This window comes from Oreochromis aureus, linkage group 11, assembly GCF_013358895.1.
Source record: "Oreochromis aureus strain Israel breed Guangdong linkage group 11, ZZ_aureus, whole genome shotgun sequence".
Lineage (NCBI taxonomy): Eukaryota > Metazoa > Chordata > Actinopteri > Cichliformes > Cichlidae > Oreochromis > Oreochromis aureus.
The window spans coordinates 26,540,455-26,562,192 of NC_052952.1; the positions used below are offsets into that span (position 1 = coordinate 26,540,455).

The 21,738-nt window shown below is 39.8% G+C and overlaps 2 protein-coding genes across 2 annotated transcripts; one reads left to right on the forward strand and one right to left on the reverse strand.

The window, feature by feature from the left end:
• The first annotated feature begins 19 nt into the window (after positions 1-19).
• Positions 20-2,119, forward strand: dnali1 (dynein, axonemal, light intermediate chain 1). The gene is made up of 6 exons (XM_031740676.2): positions 20-234; positions 512-648; positions 717-886; positions 988-1,166; positions 1,426-1,590; positions 1,677-2,119. Exons 1-6 carry the CDS (start codon positions 154-156, stop codon positions 1,710-1,712), a joined length of 768 nt encoding a protein of 255 aa, XP_031596536.1. The 5' UTR covers positions 20-153; the 3' UTR covers positions 1,713-2,119.
• On the reverse strand, positions 1,820-17,993 carry gnl2 (guanine nucleotide binding protein-like 2 (nucleolar)). The gene is made up of 16 exons (XM_031740674.2): positions 17,781-17,993; positions 16,484-16,568; positions 16,263-16,357; positions 15,608-15,747; positions 8,457-8,641; positions 8,296-8,362; positions 8,057-8,215; positions 7,845-7,958; positions 6,072-6,200; positions 5,318-5,422; positions 4,703-4,861; positions 3,776-3,883; positions 3,201-3,682; positions 2,745-2,827; positions 2,431-2,510; positions 1,820-2,273 (listed from the first exon to the last, which is right to left on the reverse strand). The coding sequence occupies exons 1-16, from the start codon at positions 17,842-17,844 to the stop codon at positions 2,130-2,132; spliced, it is 2,199 nt and encodes a 732-aa protein (XP_031596534.1). The 5' UTR covers positions 17,845-17,993; the 3' UTR covers positions 1,820-2,129.
• Positions 17,994-21,738: the final 3,745 nt, after the last annotated feature.

A 21,738-nucleotide genomic window follows, 5' to 3' on the forward strand; every position in this document is an offset into this window, starting at 1 on the left:
GCGCTGATTCCGCTCGCACACATTAGAACGTAACGGACGCTGTTGCCAGGACAACCCAAACAATGAGCTTGAGCTTTCTGTAACTAAAGGCTAAACCAAGAAGTTTCCAGTTTTACTGTATAACTTTATTCTATCCCTCTATTGTAAACGACAATGATTCCTCCAGCTGACACGCTGTTGAAATACGACAATCCAGTTCTGGTCAACAAAAGCACAGACAGAAAATCACCAAAGGTGAGTTTATCAAGCCAGCCGTGTTTATGGCACAAATCTCAGGGATAGATTTGAGATTAATGTAAAAGTTATGCTATTCAAAATCCCGGCAGTCTGATTAAATCTTAAGATAATTATACTTACATCTACTAATATATTTGCATGCATATATAGTTACAAGGTGGTTCTGTAAGGTGTATTTTATAATAGATTTACGAAAATGTATCAGTCATTTAAAAAATCAAATCAGGGTAATAATATGTTTGTCTGATAGTTTATGAAACATCTGTCACTACAGGGACGCCCTTTGAAAGTAAGCCCTCAGCAGCCCATTGACTCTACACCTGTTCCACCACCTCCTAAACCAAAATCAGCCTCTACTGAGGCTACTAAGCAGGAAAATGAGGAGATCCTCAATTTAATCCTCCCACCCAGGTACAGTTTTTCCTATCTATAGCATGTTCTTCAGCAAGTTCAGAACTTTTCAAATTTTCCTCTTACAGGGAGTGGATGGAGGGAAACCAACTGTGGGTGCAGAAAGTATCCAGTACACCTTGTACAAGAACAGATGTGTTGCACCTAGAGGAACTCCTAGACACAAAACTCCAGCAAAGACAGGCCAGAGAAACCGGCATCTGCCCTGTCCGCAGGGCGCTCTATTCCCAGTGTTTTGGTAAGGAAGAAGCTGAGATGTTGCTGATTATAGAAGGTACAATCAATACATATAAATACAATTAATCACATACGTTTTCTTGTCATTCTTTTTCTTTTGAGATGAATTAATCAGACAGGTAACCATCAACTGTGCTGAGAGGGGTATGCTATTGTGGCGGGTCAGAGATGAGATTCAAATGACCATTGCCGCCTACCAGACCGTCTATGAAAGCAGCATAGCTTACGGCATGAGAAAGGCACTGCAGGCTAAGAAGGGCAAAGCTGATATGAAAAACAGAGTAAGGATATCATGTTCCTTATGAGTTACAAATACAGGGTCACAAAATATATATACATTTTAATACTAGGCAATTTATAGATGATGGGAAATTTACTTTGCCATTCATGTAGTTCAGCTGTCATTTAGCTAGGAGTCCAGCAGAGAGCACCATTTCTCTATTTTACAGTTACTGTACAATGACAGTGGCTGCAGTGCTCGTTACAGGATTGACCCCGCATCAATAACAAACTCACAAGTATGCTTTGTTATACGGGCAGATTTTGGAGCTAGAGAACGAGAAACAAGAACTAAAGAAGGCGCTGAATGAAGAGAAGGCTAAATGTGAAACAGTTGAGAAGATAGAAGCTGAAAAACGACAGCTGGAAGAAAAGAGGCACAATGAGGAGATCCAGCTCCTAAAGAGAACCAACCAACAGCTTAAGGTGACTTTTTCAATTACACATCAGAGAACAATTATTGTAGATTGTATTGTCTAAAGATTTCTTAACCACCCATCTTTTCTTTTCAGGCCCAACTGGAAGAGATAATTGCACCAAGGAAATAAAAAAAAAAAAACCAACCCAAAACTTAGCTGGCATTTCTCTGTACAAGATTGTATTCATTTATAATTCATCTTATTGCTTAATGATACATTAAAGTAAAAACTTAGTGTAATTTACAAATGTTTTATTGTTCTGGCATAACAAGTATACTTCAAACAACTACTGCAGATTGCTCTTGAACGTCAAGAGAGCAGTACACTTGTAAATGATGAATGAAATGTCATTCAAATACAGTTCTGCACTGAGGGGAAAAAGTTACAACAGTCATGAAGATAAGGCATCAAGTTGATTAAGACCACCTTAGTGTTCCACCTTCTGCCAACCTTTTTTTTTTCCCCAATGAAAATAGCATCAGGCTAATTTAAATACAGATTTATTACATGTGTGTTTTATTTTATTTTATTTTATTCAACTCCAGTCTAGTGCTTCGATTTCTTGGTATTTTGACCTTCTGTGCCTGATGCTGGGATTTTTTTGTTCTTGTTCTTGTTCTTCACATTGTGAGTTTCATAATAACGCACGCCAACTTTCTTCGTCCTCTGAGCACGATCCATTGCTCTTCTCTGTAGAGAAAGATAAAAGAGAAATAGAAGGAAAAAAAAGTGAAATCTTCTTCTAAAAAAGACCAGAGCTTTTCATTTCCAATGTTACATCAGTAAGAAGAACATTCACCAGAGAAATCTGGCCTGTTTGACATCAGAGAGAACAAACACTGCATACCTGTTTAGACGTGAGTCTGTTCGGCTGGGCCAGGTCCTCACCCTCCTCAGCTTTCCTCTTCTTACCCCTCTGGTTTGGAGCTGAATTCAAAGAAAGATGAACAGATCTGATGTCACTGTCTGAATGTTAACTTGACGTACTCATTCAAATATAAAGTTTGTGCAAAATATCATGTTGATAAATATCAGTAATTGATTATTCTGTTGGAACTGCAGAAGGTTTATTGGACCTTAACCACATCTGATAAAGACTTTCCCAAATTATTTTTACATCCAGAACCATACAAAGTCATAACAAACAAGCTGACTGACTACCTTTCTTCTGTGCTTGCTTAGTCGCTGCTGACTGTTTAGTCTTGATGTCTGTGAACACTTTGTCAGAAAGCGCCTTAGGTATCCTGTCCAAAGAAATGGAAAAAAGTAAATCATTACAAAACAAGGCAAACAGTTTATCCCTGTTGGGGTCAGCTGAAATGAACAGTAATTAAATTAGGCTCAGATTAACTATACAGCGGTTACTTGACTTTGTTCTTCAGTGTGTGCTGAAATTCAACACAAGCATTAAAGAACACAAAAGACACAAAAGTTATGGCATCAAAACGATGACTGCTAGTCATCAGCGGCTTAAAGGCTGGTTAGCACGGACCACCTAAAATGCGTGGCATCTCTATGTCTGACAACTTCACATTACGTTACTGGAGGAAACACAATGGTGGCAGTACACAAGACAAAGAAAATATGCGAGTGAGGTTTGGGCTTGAGCAGACTGACCGGATTGCAGAGAAGCGATTGGATTTGGCTCGGTCCAGAAACTGCTTGTACTTGGCGATTTTCACATCCAGCTCACGTATGACCTCCCGTGAACTCTTGCTGCCGTTTGTCTTTTCAGTCTGAGAGGTTGTTGGCTCAGAGATGTCAGTCCCTTCATCAACTGGTTCAACACTGGTCGCATCTTCCTCTTTGCCTTCGTTTTCCTCTGTGCCCTCATCTTCCTCATCATCAGAGCCAGAAAAATCTGACATGTCCAGATCAGGCATGTCCACGGGAACTAAGTCTTCCTCGCTGAACTCTGGAGCTACACTGATTTTGCCAAAGTTTTGTCGGACATTAGCCAGAATCTTCTGGACCTGTTCCTTCTGTCTCTGCTGTTCTTCCTCACGTTCCTCTGAGATGGCGTCTGGATTGTCTGGCTGTTCCTTCTCCACATGCTCTACTACCTCCGACGGTCCTGCAACTGGCAGTGGCTTCTCATCCTAGCAAAAACACAGCAATAAAAACAGGTTTACACTGAGGGCACAGTTTGGTGCACTTAAAAAGCCCTAGAGAGAAATTCAGTGTAATCTTACCTCTTGATCTCCTTCAGGTCCAGGGGGTTTCACAAAGAAGGGGATACGTCCTCTCTGCCAGTCATTCAATACCATTTTAGAGACTGTGGCGAGATCTGGCTCACCGCCCTGTACAAAAACAAGAAGAGATTGCTAAGACATCTTAAGACTTAGTGATTTAAAGCTGAAGTAGGCAGCAATAAATAAATAAATTTAAAAAAAATATATATCTAGTGTTTCAGAGGCAGCTGTAGCCCTGCAGCTCTTCTGGACTCTATTTTCAGACTTAAACATTTGGCAGTGAAAGGAGAGAGTCCAAGCAGAAAGAAAGTTTGGCGGTACAATCAGTTAAGCAGAGAGTTTCCATCTGGTAAATAAGAGCTCACCGTGTCCTATGTTGAGAATGAAGTGAATGTAACTTTTTTAAATGCATACAGAGCACATACATAAGACCCAAGCTCATCTGAGAGGGAGGGCTGTTTATGTTTCAGTCCTGCCTTCTCTAGATTTCTGCCTATGCCATATTTCAGAGAAAATGTCAAGACAGTACAGCCAGAGGCATTTTTAGAGAGAAATAAGGCTCAAGGAGAGTCCTAAATTCAAATACATGGAGAAATGTGCAGCAATGAAGTTGGTAGGAACGCAACTTTAAGGGGAAAAATGTTTGTAAAACCTGCTTTTGCAGCAAAGTCAGCAGTCATTAACTCCCCACAAAACTACACAGAGGCATTAAAACACTTGTTTCTAGAAAGACAGCACAATAAATACCCAAGCTGAAAAATAAACCTTTACCATTACTCTTACACATACAATGAGTTAAAATGCTCCGTTGAGGCTATAAAATTATATAAAATTGTATTTTTTTTATATCATCAGAACTTATAAAGCAAATGTTTGGAAAAATATGAAAGCAGTTTTCAAGTACAGCCTCTAAATAAGATCATGAACCTTCAAAAGTTTCCCTGTGCGAAACGCCAGTTTCTCAAGAAAGTCATCAGCACAGTTCCAAGTAGGGATGCGGTAGGTCTTCTGAATGTATTCTGGTTTGGCCCGCTCCAGTACTGCACCGATGTGCTCCTCTGGGTTCTTGATCTTTTCCACTTGAACCTTTGCAAAAAGGGGAAAGAAAAAGATGAGTACTTTAAGACGTGAACCTGCAACCTTTCAGTTACGCGCTGACTGTAAGGGCGAAATGCTGAACCTCGGATGCTCAAGAAGGATCCCGAGGATCAGAAAGAGAGCAGCTAAAGACATTTTTAAAAACAGTTGGGTATTAGCATTATGAAGCCCAAACCACTTTAAAGTCTCAGTTCATTACTCTCCGAATCCTCAGGACTGTTAAAAACACAACATTAACAGTTGGTGGATTATACTAAGTTACCAGGGCACCATTTCTCGGATATGTGCTTAGATTTTCAGATGTTATTGTTTTTCCCAGTTTTATGGGAAGTCCAAATAAATTCACCCTCCTTACTATACTGCAGTGGCAGACATTAAAAAAACGAAATCAAATTAATTAATTTAAAAAAATCCATTGAAACAAACTTTAAAAAACAGACTTACTACTCCTTTCAAAACAATATCAGATTCACTGTCTTCTGAAGGGTAGACAACACCAGGGCAGTCAATGAGGAAGATGCGCCTCATCAAAGTGATGTACTGCCACACCTTAAACAAAAGCGAGAGAAAGATTAACACTGTATGTGTGGTCCATGAAATTCAGTTTCACAAACGATGAGAAACACATTTCACCTTGTTGGTATCATTTGATATGAAAATTTAAAACAAGGAAAAACTGCTGAAAGAATTATAAGTGGGAAAGCAAAATGTACGTGATCTATGAAAGTGCTACGGATCATAACCTTGTTTGGCTTTCATAATTGCTGAGTATGTGCTGAGAATAAAACACAAGGTGGGAAATAAAGCACTGCTGGCCACAGGCCTATGAGAGTCACTGGATAGGTGTGCAGGAAAATCTCTGCTCGGTTATAGTCCAAGCTCACAATTTTGGCTCTAAAGGTAAAGCTATTTTTCCCTGACTTTCCCCTTGACCGGTCTTTGTATGCCAGGGTTTCAACCCTTCATTTGTTTCCAAAAAGGATAAACAGATGAAGAGAGAGGAAATGAAGGATAAAAAATGGTTGTTTTTACTCTCCGCTTAGTTTTTCAGTTATATTTTTAAAAACAGAGGGCAGACTGCTTCTGTTACTGAACCCATCAACAATTACTCAATTAAGCAGCAACTTGACTTTGACTAAACATAAAATATAATCATGTGAACCTAACTACTGTAGTTAATATGATACATTGATTTTACCTTCGTTTCTCCAGCGAGGGGTGCAACATTGCAAACCTTCTTTGACCTCAGAGTGTTGATGATCGAGCTTTTTCCAACATTTGGATATCCGATGAAACCCACACTTATTTGTTTCTTGTCTGTGTGGAGCTGTGTGAGGGAAAAATAAAGTCAGGAAGTTTCTGTCTGTCCTCTTTTAAGGGATGTAATTCCTCCGTTGTCTCTTTCAAGCTTTTCTCAAGTATGCTCCCAGGGCAGTCAGGGCAATACATAATCTAATGTTATGGTTGTAACTGTGTGGAACACAGCACAGTTTTGGGACAATGATGCATTCTTTGTAGTTTAGCCTCTGTAGACCACCACAGTGGATAAAAAAATGTGCTTGAAATGCAGAATTTCAGCTTTAATTCAAGTGGTTTAACAAAAATGCACCGAGTTAAATGTTCAGGAATTACTGCCACTTTTATGCACAGTTCCCTATTTTCAGAAGCTCAAAAGTAACCTCAGAAAGACAGCCTGAAGTCTAGAACTAATGGACATCACCAGATGCTGCATGTCCTTCTTTCACATGGTGTACCAGGCCTTTACTGCAGCTGTCTTCAGCTGCTGCCCTCTTTTGAAAAACAGCTTCAGTTTTGTCTTCTGTAACTCAAAAGCATGTTCATGTTGGGTTGAGATCAGGTGACCGTCTTGGCCAGTGAAGAATATTCCATTTATTTGCCTTGAGAAACTCTTGGGTTTCTTTTGCAGTATGTTTTGGGTCCATTTGCGCAGTGAAGTGCAAATTCATCCTGCTACTTATATCAGCAGTCACATCATCACTAAACACAAGTGGTCTATGTCCACTGGCAGCCATACATGTCCATGTTATGACATTGCTTCTACTATGTTTGAAATATAATGTGGTATTCATCAGCTCATGAGCTGTTTTTCTCCTTCTCCATACTTTTCTCTATCCATTACTCTGATAAAAGTTCATCTCAGTTTTCAGTGATTTGTTTTCCAGAACTGTGGAGACTCTTTCAGATTTCCTCTGATAAGGTCTAACCTGCCCTTTCTTTTACTGTTTGTAACTAGTGGTTTGTACCTCGTTGTAAATGATCCGAATAAGTTATCTGTTTAATTTGTCATGGAATAACGAGGGAACGGGACTCACCTAACCATGAAACTACCTTTCAGTCAATTATCCAATTACATTTGAGCCTCTGAAAATAGGGGACTGTATATGGATGTAATTTATAAACAGTTAATGCAATACATTTGGTAAACCTCTTGATTTAAAGCAGACAGCCTGTCAGTCTTTAGTTGGATCTTCCTTCAAATTCCACTGTTGTGGTTTACTGCAGCTAAATTAATATATTGTGTCAATGTAAACTCCTAAAGACCTAAAAGCATATTTTACAGTTGAGTAAAGTGTTTACAAATCTGAAGGAAATATTATGATGCAAAACAACAATAATGCACAATTGTTCTGACTAACAAAAAAATGTGACAAAGCAACATAGCTTGTCATCACACAGATATGTTTATTCCAATGTCTGTGAGTCTAACATTAACACATTAAATACTGCTCATTAAATGCCTACAGTGTCCCAGCTAACCTAATTAAGCATCAGATATTGTGTTGACAGCTATATACACACCAAGTTGTTACAAATTACTACCAACTGACAAATCTAATATCTTGCACAACAACATAATGATAAATGTATTTTTTAAACTCTATATAATAAAACAACTAAAATATTTTATTGGTGAAAGTTTTTGTATTTTGAACAAAAAGCATTTGCTTACCTTGCCAAACTGCCTGAGCAGCTGGATGAGGGAGCCCTTACCAAAGGAGTTTGTGAGGCTGGCATGAAAAGCCAAAGTGGGATATTCTTGAGACAGAACAGCTACCCAACGTTTCTGGTTCAACAATGAGCAGAGACCAAATTTAATACTAAGAAAAGGCATCTACAACCAGTCATACGGGAAACCAGAGGGGTGTGCTGTAAATATCTTACCGTGACCCAGGTGGGCACAAGGTCACACTTGTTTAGAACAAAGATCAGATGTTTCCAGGATTTCTCTTTCTTTAGATATGTCTCAATGCTCTTGGAGCGTGTTCCCATAGGATCTCGGGCATCCAGCACTTGGATGATGACATCAGATGAGTCAATCACCTGTGAAGATAAAAGAGGACTCAAGAATGACCACACAACACTTTACTGCACTAACATACTACACAGGATGGAGACGATACCTTGTAAAGTTCTCCCCAGATTCTCTTGGACTGACCCTTTTTGAAAATCTCCTCACGTGCTTCCGCCCTTTAGTAAAATAATAAAGTAGAAGGGATTTAACAGCACTTTAAATGTGAAAAAAACTGCATTTTAAAACAAACAAAAAAATATATTTTCTTACCGGACCCCTGTGTCCTCGGTAACCAGGTCTTTGTCATTTTCTGCATTGTAACTTAGGGCTGAGGCCTCAGCTTGCTCTACAAGGTCCTTGACATCGCCCACAACGAGACTGGGCCTCTTCCTTTGAGCCTTAGGTCCAAAAGTGTTCTCAAAACCCTCCGTGTCTAGAATGTGAACCTTAGAGTTCTGCAATTATAGAAAGATAGAAAATTTTGTGATTTAAAGTTTTTATATAAACAGTGAATAGCTCTGCCAGTAATATCCTTAAAGCAGGACCTTATATTATTTGTTTACAAAATCAGATAGAATTATCACTGTGGTTTTATTGTGACTAGAAAAGTTTGGACTTTGTTCTCTCCAGCATGAACGACATGCTTAAAGGGGCCATATGTTGAAGCTGGACTGCAAAAGCAAAATCCATTTAAATTTAACATTACCATGCTGTATTTAAGCAGAGAGGAAACATAAAGATCTTTTTTTTTCAATGTTAAAACACAGTTTTTGATAGAGTCACAAACAGCTCTCCAAGAGTTTCAGTCAGAAACACACAATAAATGAATACATTAAACAGAACACCCAAATATGCAACGACAAAGCCAGTGAAACAGCAAAGACTATGCCAGTGCTGATTAAGTGTTCCAGCGATCTTAAAACACACGCCATACCTCTATTGCAAAACTGCCATGAGGGGTGGAGGAGCAGGTTAGTAAGAAACAACACTGTTTACAGCCTCAGGTCACCTCAACTATCTGCCAAGATCCTACAAAGCACTCTGGTTGTTTGAAAACACATTTTTCTGACTGAACCACTGGCTCTTGCTTAATTTGTCTGCCTTTTGGAGCAATACCATTCCACTGGCCATTCAGTGATCACACATTAAGATTACAGAGGACTTTTTTACTTCACTAGCACTTCCATGCCATTTAGTTGCATAATTGTAATATTAATAAAAACAATAAAAGGTCATCTTCTGGTAACCTGGTGATGAATTAAAGGATATTTTTTCACTGTTTCACGCTCTAAGAAATGCCTCAAGTTCATGAGGGACTATAGCACATGGCACAAGAACAAGAACTGTGTTGGTTATGTTGAAGAAAAAAAAATCAAAGTCTGGATGAAGGCAGCTCTCTCATGCCTAGCGTAAGCCAGTACATTCAGGTTCACAGTAGGGCAGAGGAAAAATTGTATGAGGATTAAAGTGAGTCCTCTTATTCGTCTCACCTCATGAAACCTCAAGAAAGAGTTTACTCAGACAGACGAAAATAGCTATGATCTTTATCTGCATTACTTACTTTAGTCATTATTAAATGCATTCCATTTAGTGGTTATTTCCTACTCAAATTTTAAACATGCCACTTGTTAACCCCTTTAAAAGAATCGCTCTTAATCCCACTGTCGTAAGCAAATTTAGTCACGATTCTCAGGCTTGGGTTGGCTGCAATTTCAGTTTTCCTTGAACTGAGCTCAGCTACTGTATTAGAAGATACACCAGACCACGACATCTTTTTTTTTTTTTTTTATTCTTTTTTTTTCTTTTTTTTTTCTCCTTTCTCTTTTCTTTCTTCTTTTTTTCTTTTCTTCTTTTTTTTTTCTCTCTTTCTTCTCTTATCTTTCTTCTCTTTCTTGAAATCATCAGCTCTCATCTGTCCTCTCACTGACACACAGAAACACTGTTTCTTTTTAAAAGGAAGCAGTAAGAATATTTGCATATTCTTCGATGCATTATATTTTTTGGTTTGTTTCTGTTTTTTTCCTGTTTTCCCCAGTGATAGGTTTGATTGCTGTATTGTCACGATTGAACTTGTTAATTTATATCTTTCATTTACTTTTTATAATTACTGTACTTAAACATTATCTCATACAAAAACACACAATTATTTTAGCTAAAATAAATTTGTGTTGAAAGTTTTTTTCTTTTTTGAATAGTCTGACACAGTGTGAGTCTTTGCTCGTAATAGAGCTGCTCCAGTTACTGTCATATTGGTGCCGTGAAAGTTAGAAACTGATCACAAGCAGCTGAAAGCAGAACAGCGTTTAGCTAACAGTAAATAAGCAGATACACAAAAGAGCTTCTCTTCCTCTTTTTTTTTTTTTTTTTTAATTCTTTTTTTTAACCTGTCCCGTTTGGTTCTTTTGCCATCAGAATTATTGTCTAAAGGCGAAGAAAGATGCCCAACGGATTTACTTTACCAAATTGACCATCCCAGCCGTAATGGTCCATTTGATTCAACTTTTTATTGTTTATTTTATTTTCACTTGCTGAATACGGGACAGACTTGACTGGAGGAGAGAACGTGGAGAAAGAAAGAGGGAAAGAAAAAAACCTGAGAAGAGGGACGGGGAAAAAGGGCAAAAAACAAAAACCAACAGAATAAGCAGACAAAAAATACATATGTCGATCACCTGTTGAGAAAGAAAAAAGAAAGCAAGCAGAAGAAAACGAGAGTAATAAACAAGATCACAATGATCTATGGGAATATGACAGTAAATACTAAATATTAAACATTATTGTGCAGCACGTAAGATCGACAGCGCACAGTGTGCTTTGAGGTAGGAGCCAAAAAGGGTGTAGTTTGTGTGTGTGATCACCCGTGTGTACACCTGTGAGCATGAACGCGCTTGTTTTTAAAAGGTTCCTTCATGTAACGATCTGCTAGAGGGTGTGGGGGGCCACTGCCCCGTCCTCCAGGGCATGAAGCAGGTATGGAGGAGATCAAGACTCCAGACATCCAGAGGCCCCCAGAACACAAGAGACCAAGGAAGACCAACAGAGGGGCAGCCGCGCCACTATCCCAGAAAGAGCTGAGGAGAGTCCCAGATGAGGGGTCACTCAGCAGCCGCGGAGCAGAAGCCAGGGGGGGTTGCAGTGACGTGCCCGTGAGCTCCGCCGGCAGCCAGCTGTGCCTGAGTGGCCGAGCCCCAGGCCGTGAGGCCGAGGGCACCCCATCCCCAAAGTGGCCCGAGCGAGCCCCAGGCTCCAGGCCCCAATAAGCAGCCGCCAAGGAGTGAGCCGGTGGGTACCTGGGCGCCCACCCCCGGACACAGAGAACCACCAACGCACCGATGTCTGAGGGCGTCCGCCACCGGCAGGGGAAGTGGTGGGGGGAGATGGGCCTCCAAACCTTGGAGGGCCTGAGATGTCCCCAGAGAGGTGGCGTCTGATACCCAACCTGACATATAGACACAGACAAACAGGCACACACAGATACAAACATCCATACCCACCCTCATGCTCTCATATGCAATTGCTCAACACTCACCCAACGTGGAGACAGACATAGAGAGACACTGTACACACAATCATACTCCCCAAGCGTACTCTAAGCCCCGAGTCTAGGTACCCTTGCCCCCGGAGGGGGAAACTGCACCCAGACTCAGGTGGTGTAACCCTTTTCCCTGCGGTGGGGAGAAGCAGACCGCCCCGACTCCGCAGCAGCAGGGAGGCCCCATACACCAGACCCCAGTCGGACGGCCAACTCCTCCTCCTAGCCCCCCCGCTCCAGCAGGCCGCAGAGAACGGGGGTGTAGGAAGACTCCAAACCTCCCTCCACCCGCTCATATGTACTGTTGATGTATGTGTGTTCTAAGGTGCACTTAAAACCCAGGAGGGCATGGAGCTACCTGCCAGAGCAGCAGGTAAGCGCATAGCCCCTCCTGCTAGCCCTCAATGTCTACATGTATTTAAAATTGAGAGGTGGGCAGCGGCGCCAGGGGTGAGGTGTACACCCTGATGGTAGTTTGGAATCCGTGTAGCGTGCCCACCCCCAAGATCCTATATGTATGTGTAATGAGAGTGTGAGTAATGTGAATGTCTAAGTTGTGGGATAAAATTGAGGCAGAGGCAGCCAGAAGGGGACAGAGGGGGATGTCTCCTCTGCACCCTGGTGACACACCCCTACCCCAAGGCCCTGCATGTGTGGGTGATTGTGGTGGAGCGGGAAGAGGGAGGCCGCTGGAGATGGGGAGGGAAGGAAGGAGGGCAGTGACCCCTCCCTGGGGCCAGCTCCCCGCTGACCCCAGTAGGCACCCCCATGCTGTGCAACCTGCCAGGGAAAGGGGGCCCAGGCCCATCCGGACCGGGGCCCAGTGCAGCAGCGCCGCCCGGCCCCACAGAGCCCGGGACAGTTCACCTGACCCCACCACAGAGAAATCTGCACCCACCCCATCATCCACTCATCTTCCAGACTACACAAGACAATAGACGCCCAGGCTGAGATCTTCCTCCACCTCTCCTGTATCTCCCCGAAAATAGCTATGATCTTTATCTGCATTACTTACTTTAGTCATTATTAAATGCATTCCATTTAGTGGTTATTTCCTACTCAAATTTTAAACATGCCACTTGTTAATAGAGATGGCACGATACCACTTTTTTATGTCCGATACCGATACCGATATCATAAATTTGGATATCTGCCGATACCGATATTAATCCGATATAGTGTGTTTTTTAATCAATAAAACTGTTTTTTTAATATCTTGCTGCATTTTGTATAAGTTCATACTCAAGTTTAAATAAACAACAACACTAAAGCTATTCTGTTATACCTGTATGTAAAAAATACACTGCACCCAAAATATATCATAGTTCAGCAATACTGATCAATCTAATAAACTTAAACCTGCTCCATCCTTCCTATTCTGGTATTTTAAAGAGTACTTAGCAGAAATATTAAGCAACCTAACTAATAGGGTTGCAAACTCCCAGCAAAAAAAAAAAGGGAACCACGCCCCACCCTCCACCTCATGATGCTTAATCAACATAATCAACTTTAATTTGATGCAGTGTGAAAAAAAATGCACAGAAATCAATTATATTTCAAGAATAATTAAATAGATTCCACATCTTTCTTCAACAGAATTGCAGACTGCACAGATGGTATCTTCCCAAAGGAAAAAGTACTATAGCTTACTGGAGTATATTAGACATTTAACAGTTACTATATACAGTAATGGACTTCTATACATTTTACATCAGATTAAAACTTTGGGTGTAAGATTCAGATAATTATTTATTAAAAGCTAGACATTTTAAATGAGAATAAGAAAGAAAAGTATGTCTTTGTGCCCCCTTTTCCCTGTTCATGCCCTATCGGCCCCCCTGGCTAAACTTTGCTAGATCCGCCCCTGCACAGTTACCAGCCAGTCAGCTGCGTGAGAAAAGGATCCTGGTGTAGAAAGTAATATTAAATAAATTCTAACAACAGCTTATCAAGCTTAAACGCGCTGCCGTTGTTCAGCTGCTGTTTTCCTCCTTGTGGTGCAAAGTGGGCCAAAAACAAACAAGAGAGACAGACTCCCGACAGAAAAGCCGATCAGCTGATCATTAAGGAGTTTCATGAAGTAGCGGCAGGAGAGGGAGAGAGAGAAGAGGCAGTCGCTCCATATATGGGTGGTTAAGCTTAACGCAGGTACGCTTTACAAACATTCAGAGATGAACTTACACACTTGCTTTACTTCTCTCTGGGATAACTTCCTCGGAGATGAATTGCTGGATTGCTAGTGAGGCTACAAATACACACAGCCGCTCTATCAGGTGACGCACACTGCTCCGACGCGCTACGGTTATGAGCCGAGTTACGCCATGTCGCAAGTTTTGTGAGGTGCTTTTTTGATATTTAATGGATCGGATTACATTTTTTATTTCTCGCCGATATCCGATCCAGTAATTTACGTCAGTATCGGACCGATACCGATACGTAATATCGGATCGGTCCATCTCTACTTGTTAACCCCTTTAAAAGAATCGCTCTTAATCCCACTGTCGTAAGCAAATTTAGTCACGATTCTCAGGCTTGGGTTGGCTGCAATTTCAGTTTTCCTTGAACTGAGCTCAGCTACTGTATTAGAAGATACACCAGACCACGACATCTTACAGAGTAACGTGAAGAAGTGTGTTTGCTAGAGCAGTATCGGTTGATTTTTTCCCCCCACATGTAGACCTTTACCTTTGATGTCTGCCTGCTTCGCTGAAATAAAAATAGGATACCCCAAAATACCCTGCAGCTGAATTACTTCAAATCCATGGAAACTTATCCTTTTAGCCTCAACACGAACCACATTATTAGTTTCTCTTGTATTGAGGGTGCGTTGCTTTTTAATGTTTGAAATAATGCAACCTCTAAGTTATTTTTAGACTTCTTGCATTCTCAGCTGACCAAACAGTCTTACTTGCCCGAGACAGCTATCTAATATCAAGTTATTCCTTTCTTCTGCGGCCTTCTTCTTTAAACATCATTCTGTCACAGGCTCTGTGCCGACTTTCATGTACACTCCATCCATACTGAACTAGAAAGCAGTGTCAGATAAAGTACACTCCCTGGCATCTGCAGTTGCCTGTAAAACTCTGAGTAAGCAAGCTTAATAAATGCTGCCATTATACTTTTATCAATGCAATGCACTTTATTTTGCCAGGGTATTAACACATACTTGGAAAAGTGACATATTACATCAATCCTTGCTGACCTTTATTAAAATTCTGAGGTAGCCGATAAAGACTCGTCTCCAGACGATAGCTGGAACCAGCCAACTCCCCATGAGCTGCTGTTAGAGATCCTAGAAGGCTTACTTGTGTTTTCTTATTGCAGTAGTTGGCCTTTGTTGTCTGGATCCCTACGCCCAGTAACGCCATGGCTAGACATCTCAGGCAGGCAAACTGTGTGTCCTCTTTTAAATCTCTTGTTTTTGTTTTACCCTTGTTGACACAATTTGTTGTTTAGCTATTATTTTGTTATCAAGTTTAGATCCCAAGGTTTGCATTTTAATTATACAGCTAGGTCTATACCTGACAGTACCTGACAGCGATCACATCCAGTTATTATTATTTCTTTTTTCTGAGCATCTGAAAATAGAAGACTATGGATAAAAATACCTGTAATCCCTAAACAACTAATTCAATATTTTTATTAAACTCCTTGAATTAAAACGTCACCTCTGCACTTCAAACACATCTCAACTGCTTAATTTTAATTTCAGTGTGTTGGTGGTGATTGTTCATAACAATATATATATAATAAAATTCTAACAAAGTCACATTCCTTCTTGAGAGCCTCCCTAAAATGAACTGGCACACTATAAGAACAGCAAATAAAAACAAACAAACAATGAAAATATTTTCTTTTAAAGAAAAAGCTTTAAAGCCTTTATACTCACATGGGCTTTGACTCTATCGTGCAAAAGGGACATAGGCAATTTGCTTTGTCTCATCACCACACGATATGGATCCTTCTTTACTGCCTCCATCTCCTCCTGGAATTTCTGGAGGGATGACTGCTTGATCACACGGGTATTTGCTTAAATATAGAGTATAGAAATATGGTATAGTCATATTATGACAAGGTATTGTAGTGCAGCGGTCCCCAACCCCCGGGCCTCGGACCGGTACCGGTCCGTGAGTCATTTGGTACCGGGCCGCGAGAGTTGAGGCTCAGGTGTGAAATGTATGGTTTTCAGGGTTTTTATCGGTTTTCAACGTTATTTTGTTATCATTTTTATCGTTAACTCGGTTTTCCTGGGTCTTTTCACGTGTGTTATGAATAAATCTTCTTTTTTTCGGTACCGGCACTAGTTTTATTTTGTTGTATTCATCCGCGACACCTCATTGCCGGTCCGTGAAAATATTGTCGGGCATAAACCGGTCCGTGGCGCAAAAAAGGTTGGGGACCGCTGTTGTAGTGAACATTTTTTTACAAATTCAACTGACAATATTTCAAACAAGAGCAACATATGAGCAAATGGTATTACCTCCAATTTAATTACATTTACAGTATACACTATAACATACACAACAGTAAAGACATTTTCTCACCAAACCATTTGATGTTAGGTTCAACTCTGGCAACAGTTCCCGGAGCTACTGTGGACTGGTACTGCAAAGGTTTGACGACTTTTCCACGGCTATTACTGTGGACAAAAGATCTCTTTAATTTCCTTAACACATCACTTACATTTCATTGTAACAGTAAACTAAATCAATAAAAAAAGTCTGCAAATTAAAGGTCAACAAGAAAAATAAAAATATTTGCTTACCATCTTTGTTTTTGTCTGTACATATTCAGGCGCTTGATAGTGGCTCGGTCCCTCATGTTGTTTCCACCAGCACCTTTGGCTCGATCTATCGAATAAATTGATGTTTACTTTAATGGCTCAATAACAAAATCCACATACTATTACAATGCACTTACTGGTTAGTCCATTTATTACTAGGGAAACACAATATTTATAATCAACTAAGGCCTCTGATTTTTTTAAAGGACCTTGCAACAACATTCATGTTTTATAACCACATTTTATTATATGGTTTTAAATGTGCTGAACAAATGACTGGGTTTCAGTGTAAGGTGCCGGTGTTGTGCCAAAAACTGATTGTCTGCCAAAAACTGATTTCCGGTGTTTGCCAAAAACTGATTGCTTGTATTTAAACTGCTATAAGTAACTTGTTGGGCTATAATATGTGAAACATATGTCAAATGCATCCCTTATGGATGACATAAAGTCATCTTGAGCCACAAACAACATTCGTGTAACAAGGTAGAAGCCGCAATCAGTTTTTGGCAGTGACTTTTATATAACCTTTATTTATGCAGTTAAAAAAAATCTCATTAACATTAAAAATGTCTTTTGTAAGAGTAAGCTGGCCAAGAGGACAGAAGAAATGGCAGCAAATATTACAATATTTCAGTAAAAATATTTTAAGTGGGGATAAAGGACCGGATTGGTTATAATGTAAGTACAATAACACAGAGTTGTAAAGATACTTGAAAAACAGATAATTTTTTAATTCTATATATAACCCCTTTGTAAACCCTGTTCACCGAAGTCTATTTACGAAGATACGTAAAGATATTACACATAAAAAATACACAGAAACATTGGAAATCAGTTTTTGGCAGGCAATCACTTTTTCGCACAAAACCGGTATAGTGCTGTTAACAGCTTATACAAACACGTAATTGTATAATGCCTATCAAGATATACTGCATTACTAGTTATCACTACTAACCAGACACACAGTACACGTTCATTTTTAAAGGAGCATAATTTTCCACCCCAAGATTGTAGCTGTTTCCAGATTTTACCGTAAATACGTTTAACTTTCATAAAACAGGTGTTTGACACGGCAAAACTCAAAAGGCTATATCTTCCTACAGTGTACACAACAGTTTAAGTTAAGTTTTAGATTCATCACACCGCTGTGAAGTCTTATTTTTATACGCAAAGCTATTATTATCTAAAATAACGCAAAAATGACTTTCTCTGACAATGACTAGCAACAATTAGCATTAGCTGTAAACAAGCAGTTTGGCTAATGGGAGAGTTAGCTCACCGGGGTTGCTGCTGGATGTCGAGGGGTTTATTGAGCTTTTCCCCTTGTACTGTGTCTTCACCATGTTGCCCTCTTAGTCGGTAAAGCCTTCCACAGAAAAAAAAAATACGAAGGTGTCTGAACGCTGATGTTTTACTGTCGTTATTCCCCTCAGCTCGAAAATGTACACCCTACACGTGTTCTTAGGGTGAACAGGAAGGACATCATCAACAGAGCGACGGAGGGGAGAACCAATCAGAAAGCTCCTGCGTGCGTACTTAGGCTGTCGGTAAAGCTTCGAGTATACTTAAAGGGAAATTATGGTTCTGCGGCGGTAATGCGTTGTCAGTCCGTGGACAGCTACTAACTGTCTACCTGCAGAGGGCGTCTGTTGTCAGATGAGGCTCTCAAAACTATCAAAACTATATACCATCTGTAGATCATGTGCTGATGTTGAGAACAGAGAACTACTAACCATTTTCAGTAGTACAGTAATGTAATACATTAAAGTTTCTTAAGTTATCTGCAGGCTGGGTGGATAGAAAGAAAAAAGCCCCACGCTTTTTTTTTTCTCTTTTTGCGCTCCTGTGCTACAATCAACTGATTTCAGTTCCCAGAGGAGGAAAAACGGCAGTGAGACCTGCAGAGAGACATTTAGATATTACTTTTGTGTTTACTGCACAAAAGGACAAGAGCGCAATGGTAAAGCGCAAACTGCATCCAGGGCAGAAGCAGCCGCATTTAGCGGGTTTTAACGTAGTTTGTTGGGAGAGTGCAGGTGTTCGACCGCCCAGTGTTGATTGGTTGAGAAGCGCACGACACCGGAATAGAGCCCTAATAGCGAGAACCACAAAAGAAGAAAAAAAAAAGAAAAATCTTCAAAGATCAAAAATTAAATCATGAAAAACACAGATAGTGGTTGCAGGGACAGTGGCCCATAGACTAGTCACATACTTTGTACACTGCCTCCATCTGACAACAGAGCTCACTGCATACAGACGGAGAGCGGACAGCGAATGCACTCTCTCTGCTCAACCATAAATTCTGCCTTATATTACTAGAAAAACTTAAGCTCTTTGCAAGCATCTGCACAGACGGCATGCTACAAAAAGCTAGCAAGGATCCCAGAGTGATGACAAAGCTGAGTAATGGAGACCACAGTAGCCAGACCTTTAACTTCTAACAGGTAACGTAGGTTTTCTCTAGGGCAGGACATGCAGCCAGACCCTGAACTTCAACAGGTAACAAATGGATGAACAGTCAGGCTGCGGCCTCTGTTCATCCATCCACCTGTTCATGTTTGTAAAGTAGAATCATTTTAAGGTTTTTAAGATCTCTTTGTCCTGGTTTTCATCTTTGCTTTGTGCTGTCAGCATTGGGTTCATACCTTAATACTAAGAGAAAGACCGTATGTGTGTCCTCATTGGAATAGGGATTTTCATTGGTGTGTGGGACTTTAGCTAGGTTAATATTGTTCAATGGTAATTATGAGACAATGAGTTCCAGGTCATTTTATGGAGAAACGCAAAAGTGATGTAACAAGTAGTGTAGTATGTGTAATAATTACTTTTTTGAGTAATGGCCCCAACACCAATCACAACAAAAAGGGGAAATACCTCCAACGTGTGCAAACATTTGATCACACAACACATAATTAATTTGCACGAATGTGATGTCTTTTATATGCTGGTTAGCATTGGTGAAGACTCTCAAAATGGAACCAATGAGAACCAAATGAGAATCAATAAGATGATCGATAAGCGATCACATCAATAATGTCATCCGAATCGCTAAATTCTTTCAATTCGCATCCCTACTGAGGTGTTATGTAAACACTTCATTAGCAGTTTTTGTGGCTTGAAAGTGCTAAACCTATTACAATGAAAATATAATTTGATGTTAAAATTATTCATGGATAGTAATGAAGTAATGAAGTTGATAGTGAAGTTTCAGACTGGCTGAAAACTATATGCCTGATGTCTACTCATGTTAATGCTATGTTGCTATGCCCCATTTAATCCAGAAGAGGGTGCAATGCAATTTGCATTAGGACATTGTCACATGCCCTATCTATGGCCACATGCCAAGTAGCCCTTTAAGTGACTACTGTCTGCAACGTAAAATGACTAATGAGGCTCAAACCATGTATCAGTAGTCAGGCGTTTAAGCGTACCAAGGTCCAACTTTACATAATTCTTTTTGTTTTTCATTTTTATTACATCCATATCTTATTAGTTCAATTAAATGTAAAATCAGGTATTTTCTGTATTTTTCTTTTTACTTTTTTCATGAAGATCAAAATGTTGATTCAAAGCTTTCTTTACACTTCAAGAAATTCAATTCTAGTAGGCTAAATTTTTCATACTTTGTGACCAGAGAAACTTACCTCAGTGGTGGCTATGGACCTACTTGTGAAGTGCAAATATAGTCAGATATCAAATTCACACACATGCACACCCACACACCACACAAATTTTAATAATGTTCCATATCAATTTCAAATGGATCTGGAAGCAATGTGCATGAGAAAAAAAAATAAATACCAGAACGCTGGACTTTTTTTTACCTGCAGCAAACAGAACTGATGCCAGCTTTCGCAAGAACTGTTTGATACTAGCATGTATGAAGGGCAAGTTTTACGTGGTTGTGATGATGGTGCCTTCACAGTGTTTATGGTACGTTACACAAGTGTGGCTCAGTTCCAAGGTAGGGTATTTCATAGAGACTTTGGTCTGGAGAGGCGCCATTCAGTATTCAGTTTATACAGCCGGGAGACTGAGGAATGTTCTCTGTTCATTTTCATACACATGAAATTGGAACTGACTGAATGCTATAAATGATTTTTGGAAATTGGAATTTTCTTTCTTCTTTAAGTTTAAAGAAGAAAGAAAGCAAAAAAATTAAGGACAAAATAATCTTCTCCTTCTTACAGAGTTTCTTCAAACAGGGAAGAACCGATATGGCCAAACTCTTCATTTAAAGTCTGGTTAATTTAAATTCCAGCTGTTGCAGTTACAGACAGATATTTTGTCTGTAACTGCTGATGTCTTAAACATTTTGGTCTTTTGACTAAATATAACTTTTTATTTTCCAAACCTTTCAAAGCGTAAAGTGGTATGAAAGGCACTGTGTTAAAATATAAGACCATTTCTGTGTGTATGATAACGGTCTCTTTGCCTTTCTCTGCACCTGGTGCTCCTTTTTAAATGTGAACCAGTAAGCACATCATAGTATGGGTGCTGTCACCCTAAAGAAAGATAACTTATCTAATAAAAAGAATCTTGCTAGTGCAAGTTTACTGCATTCAGTCATCTGTCATAAGAATGATTGTGGGATATATTCTGTCTTTCTGTCCTCAGAATGACTGTAGGTTATATTCAGTCTGTCCTCACATTCGTCTACAGTGGCTGAAATCTTTATTGCTACATTTTATTGCTGCTAAACTAAGTTGGCTGAACTTGCTAACTTCTTTGTGTTATTTGCATGAAAAGTTTTGGTTAGGCACAACCAGCGCAAAGAATTGATTGGAAAAACATTATTCAGAATTTGCATTCAACCAGAAAAGCACTGACCATCCATTTACCATATATGATAGATGGACCACAATTTATGAGCAGCAGGAAAATCCACAGGCTTGGAAGGCTTACAAGCAATTTTAAACCAATAAACCTCCTGACAGGGTACATGTGCAGCTTAAAACAGAAAAAAAAATTGCTTGCCAGAAAGTAGAACATCCAGTAATTTTATTAACATTATATCAGCCACTTATTACTTCTTTACCACCTATGTTTATTACATTAACAGTTAGTTCCTTTGTTCTTTTCTTATGCAGACACAAAATACATAAAAGTAACTCTAAACAACTTACTTAAGGGATTCTGATTCAGAGAGACGTTTATATTACAGCACACACACATTTTTATAGACCCATAAAAAATAAGAAATGTTGAAATGATGGCGTGAGTATCTGGAGTGAGAA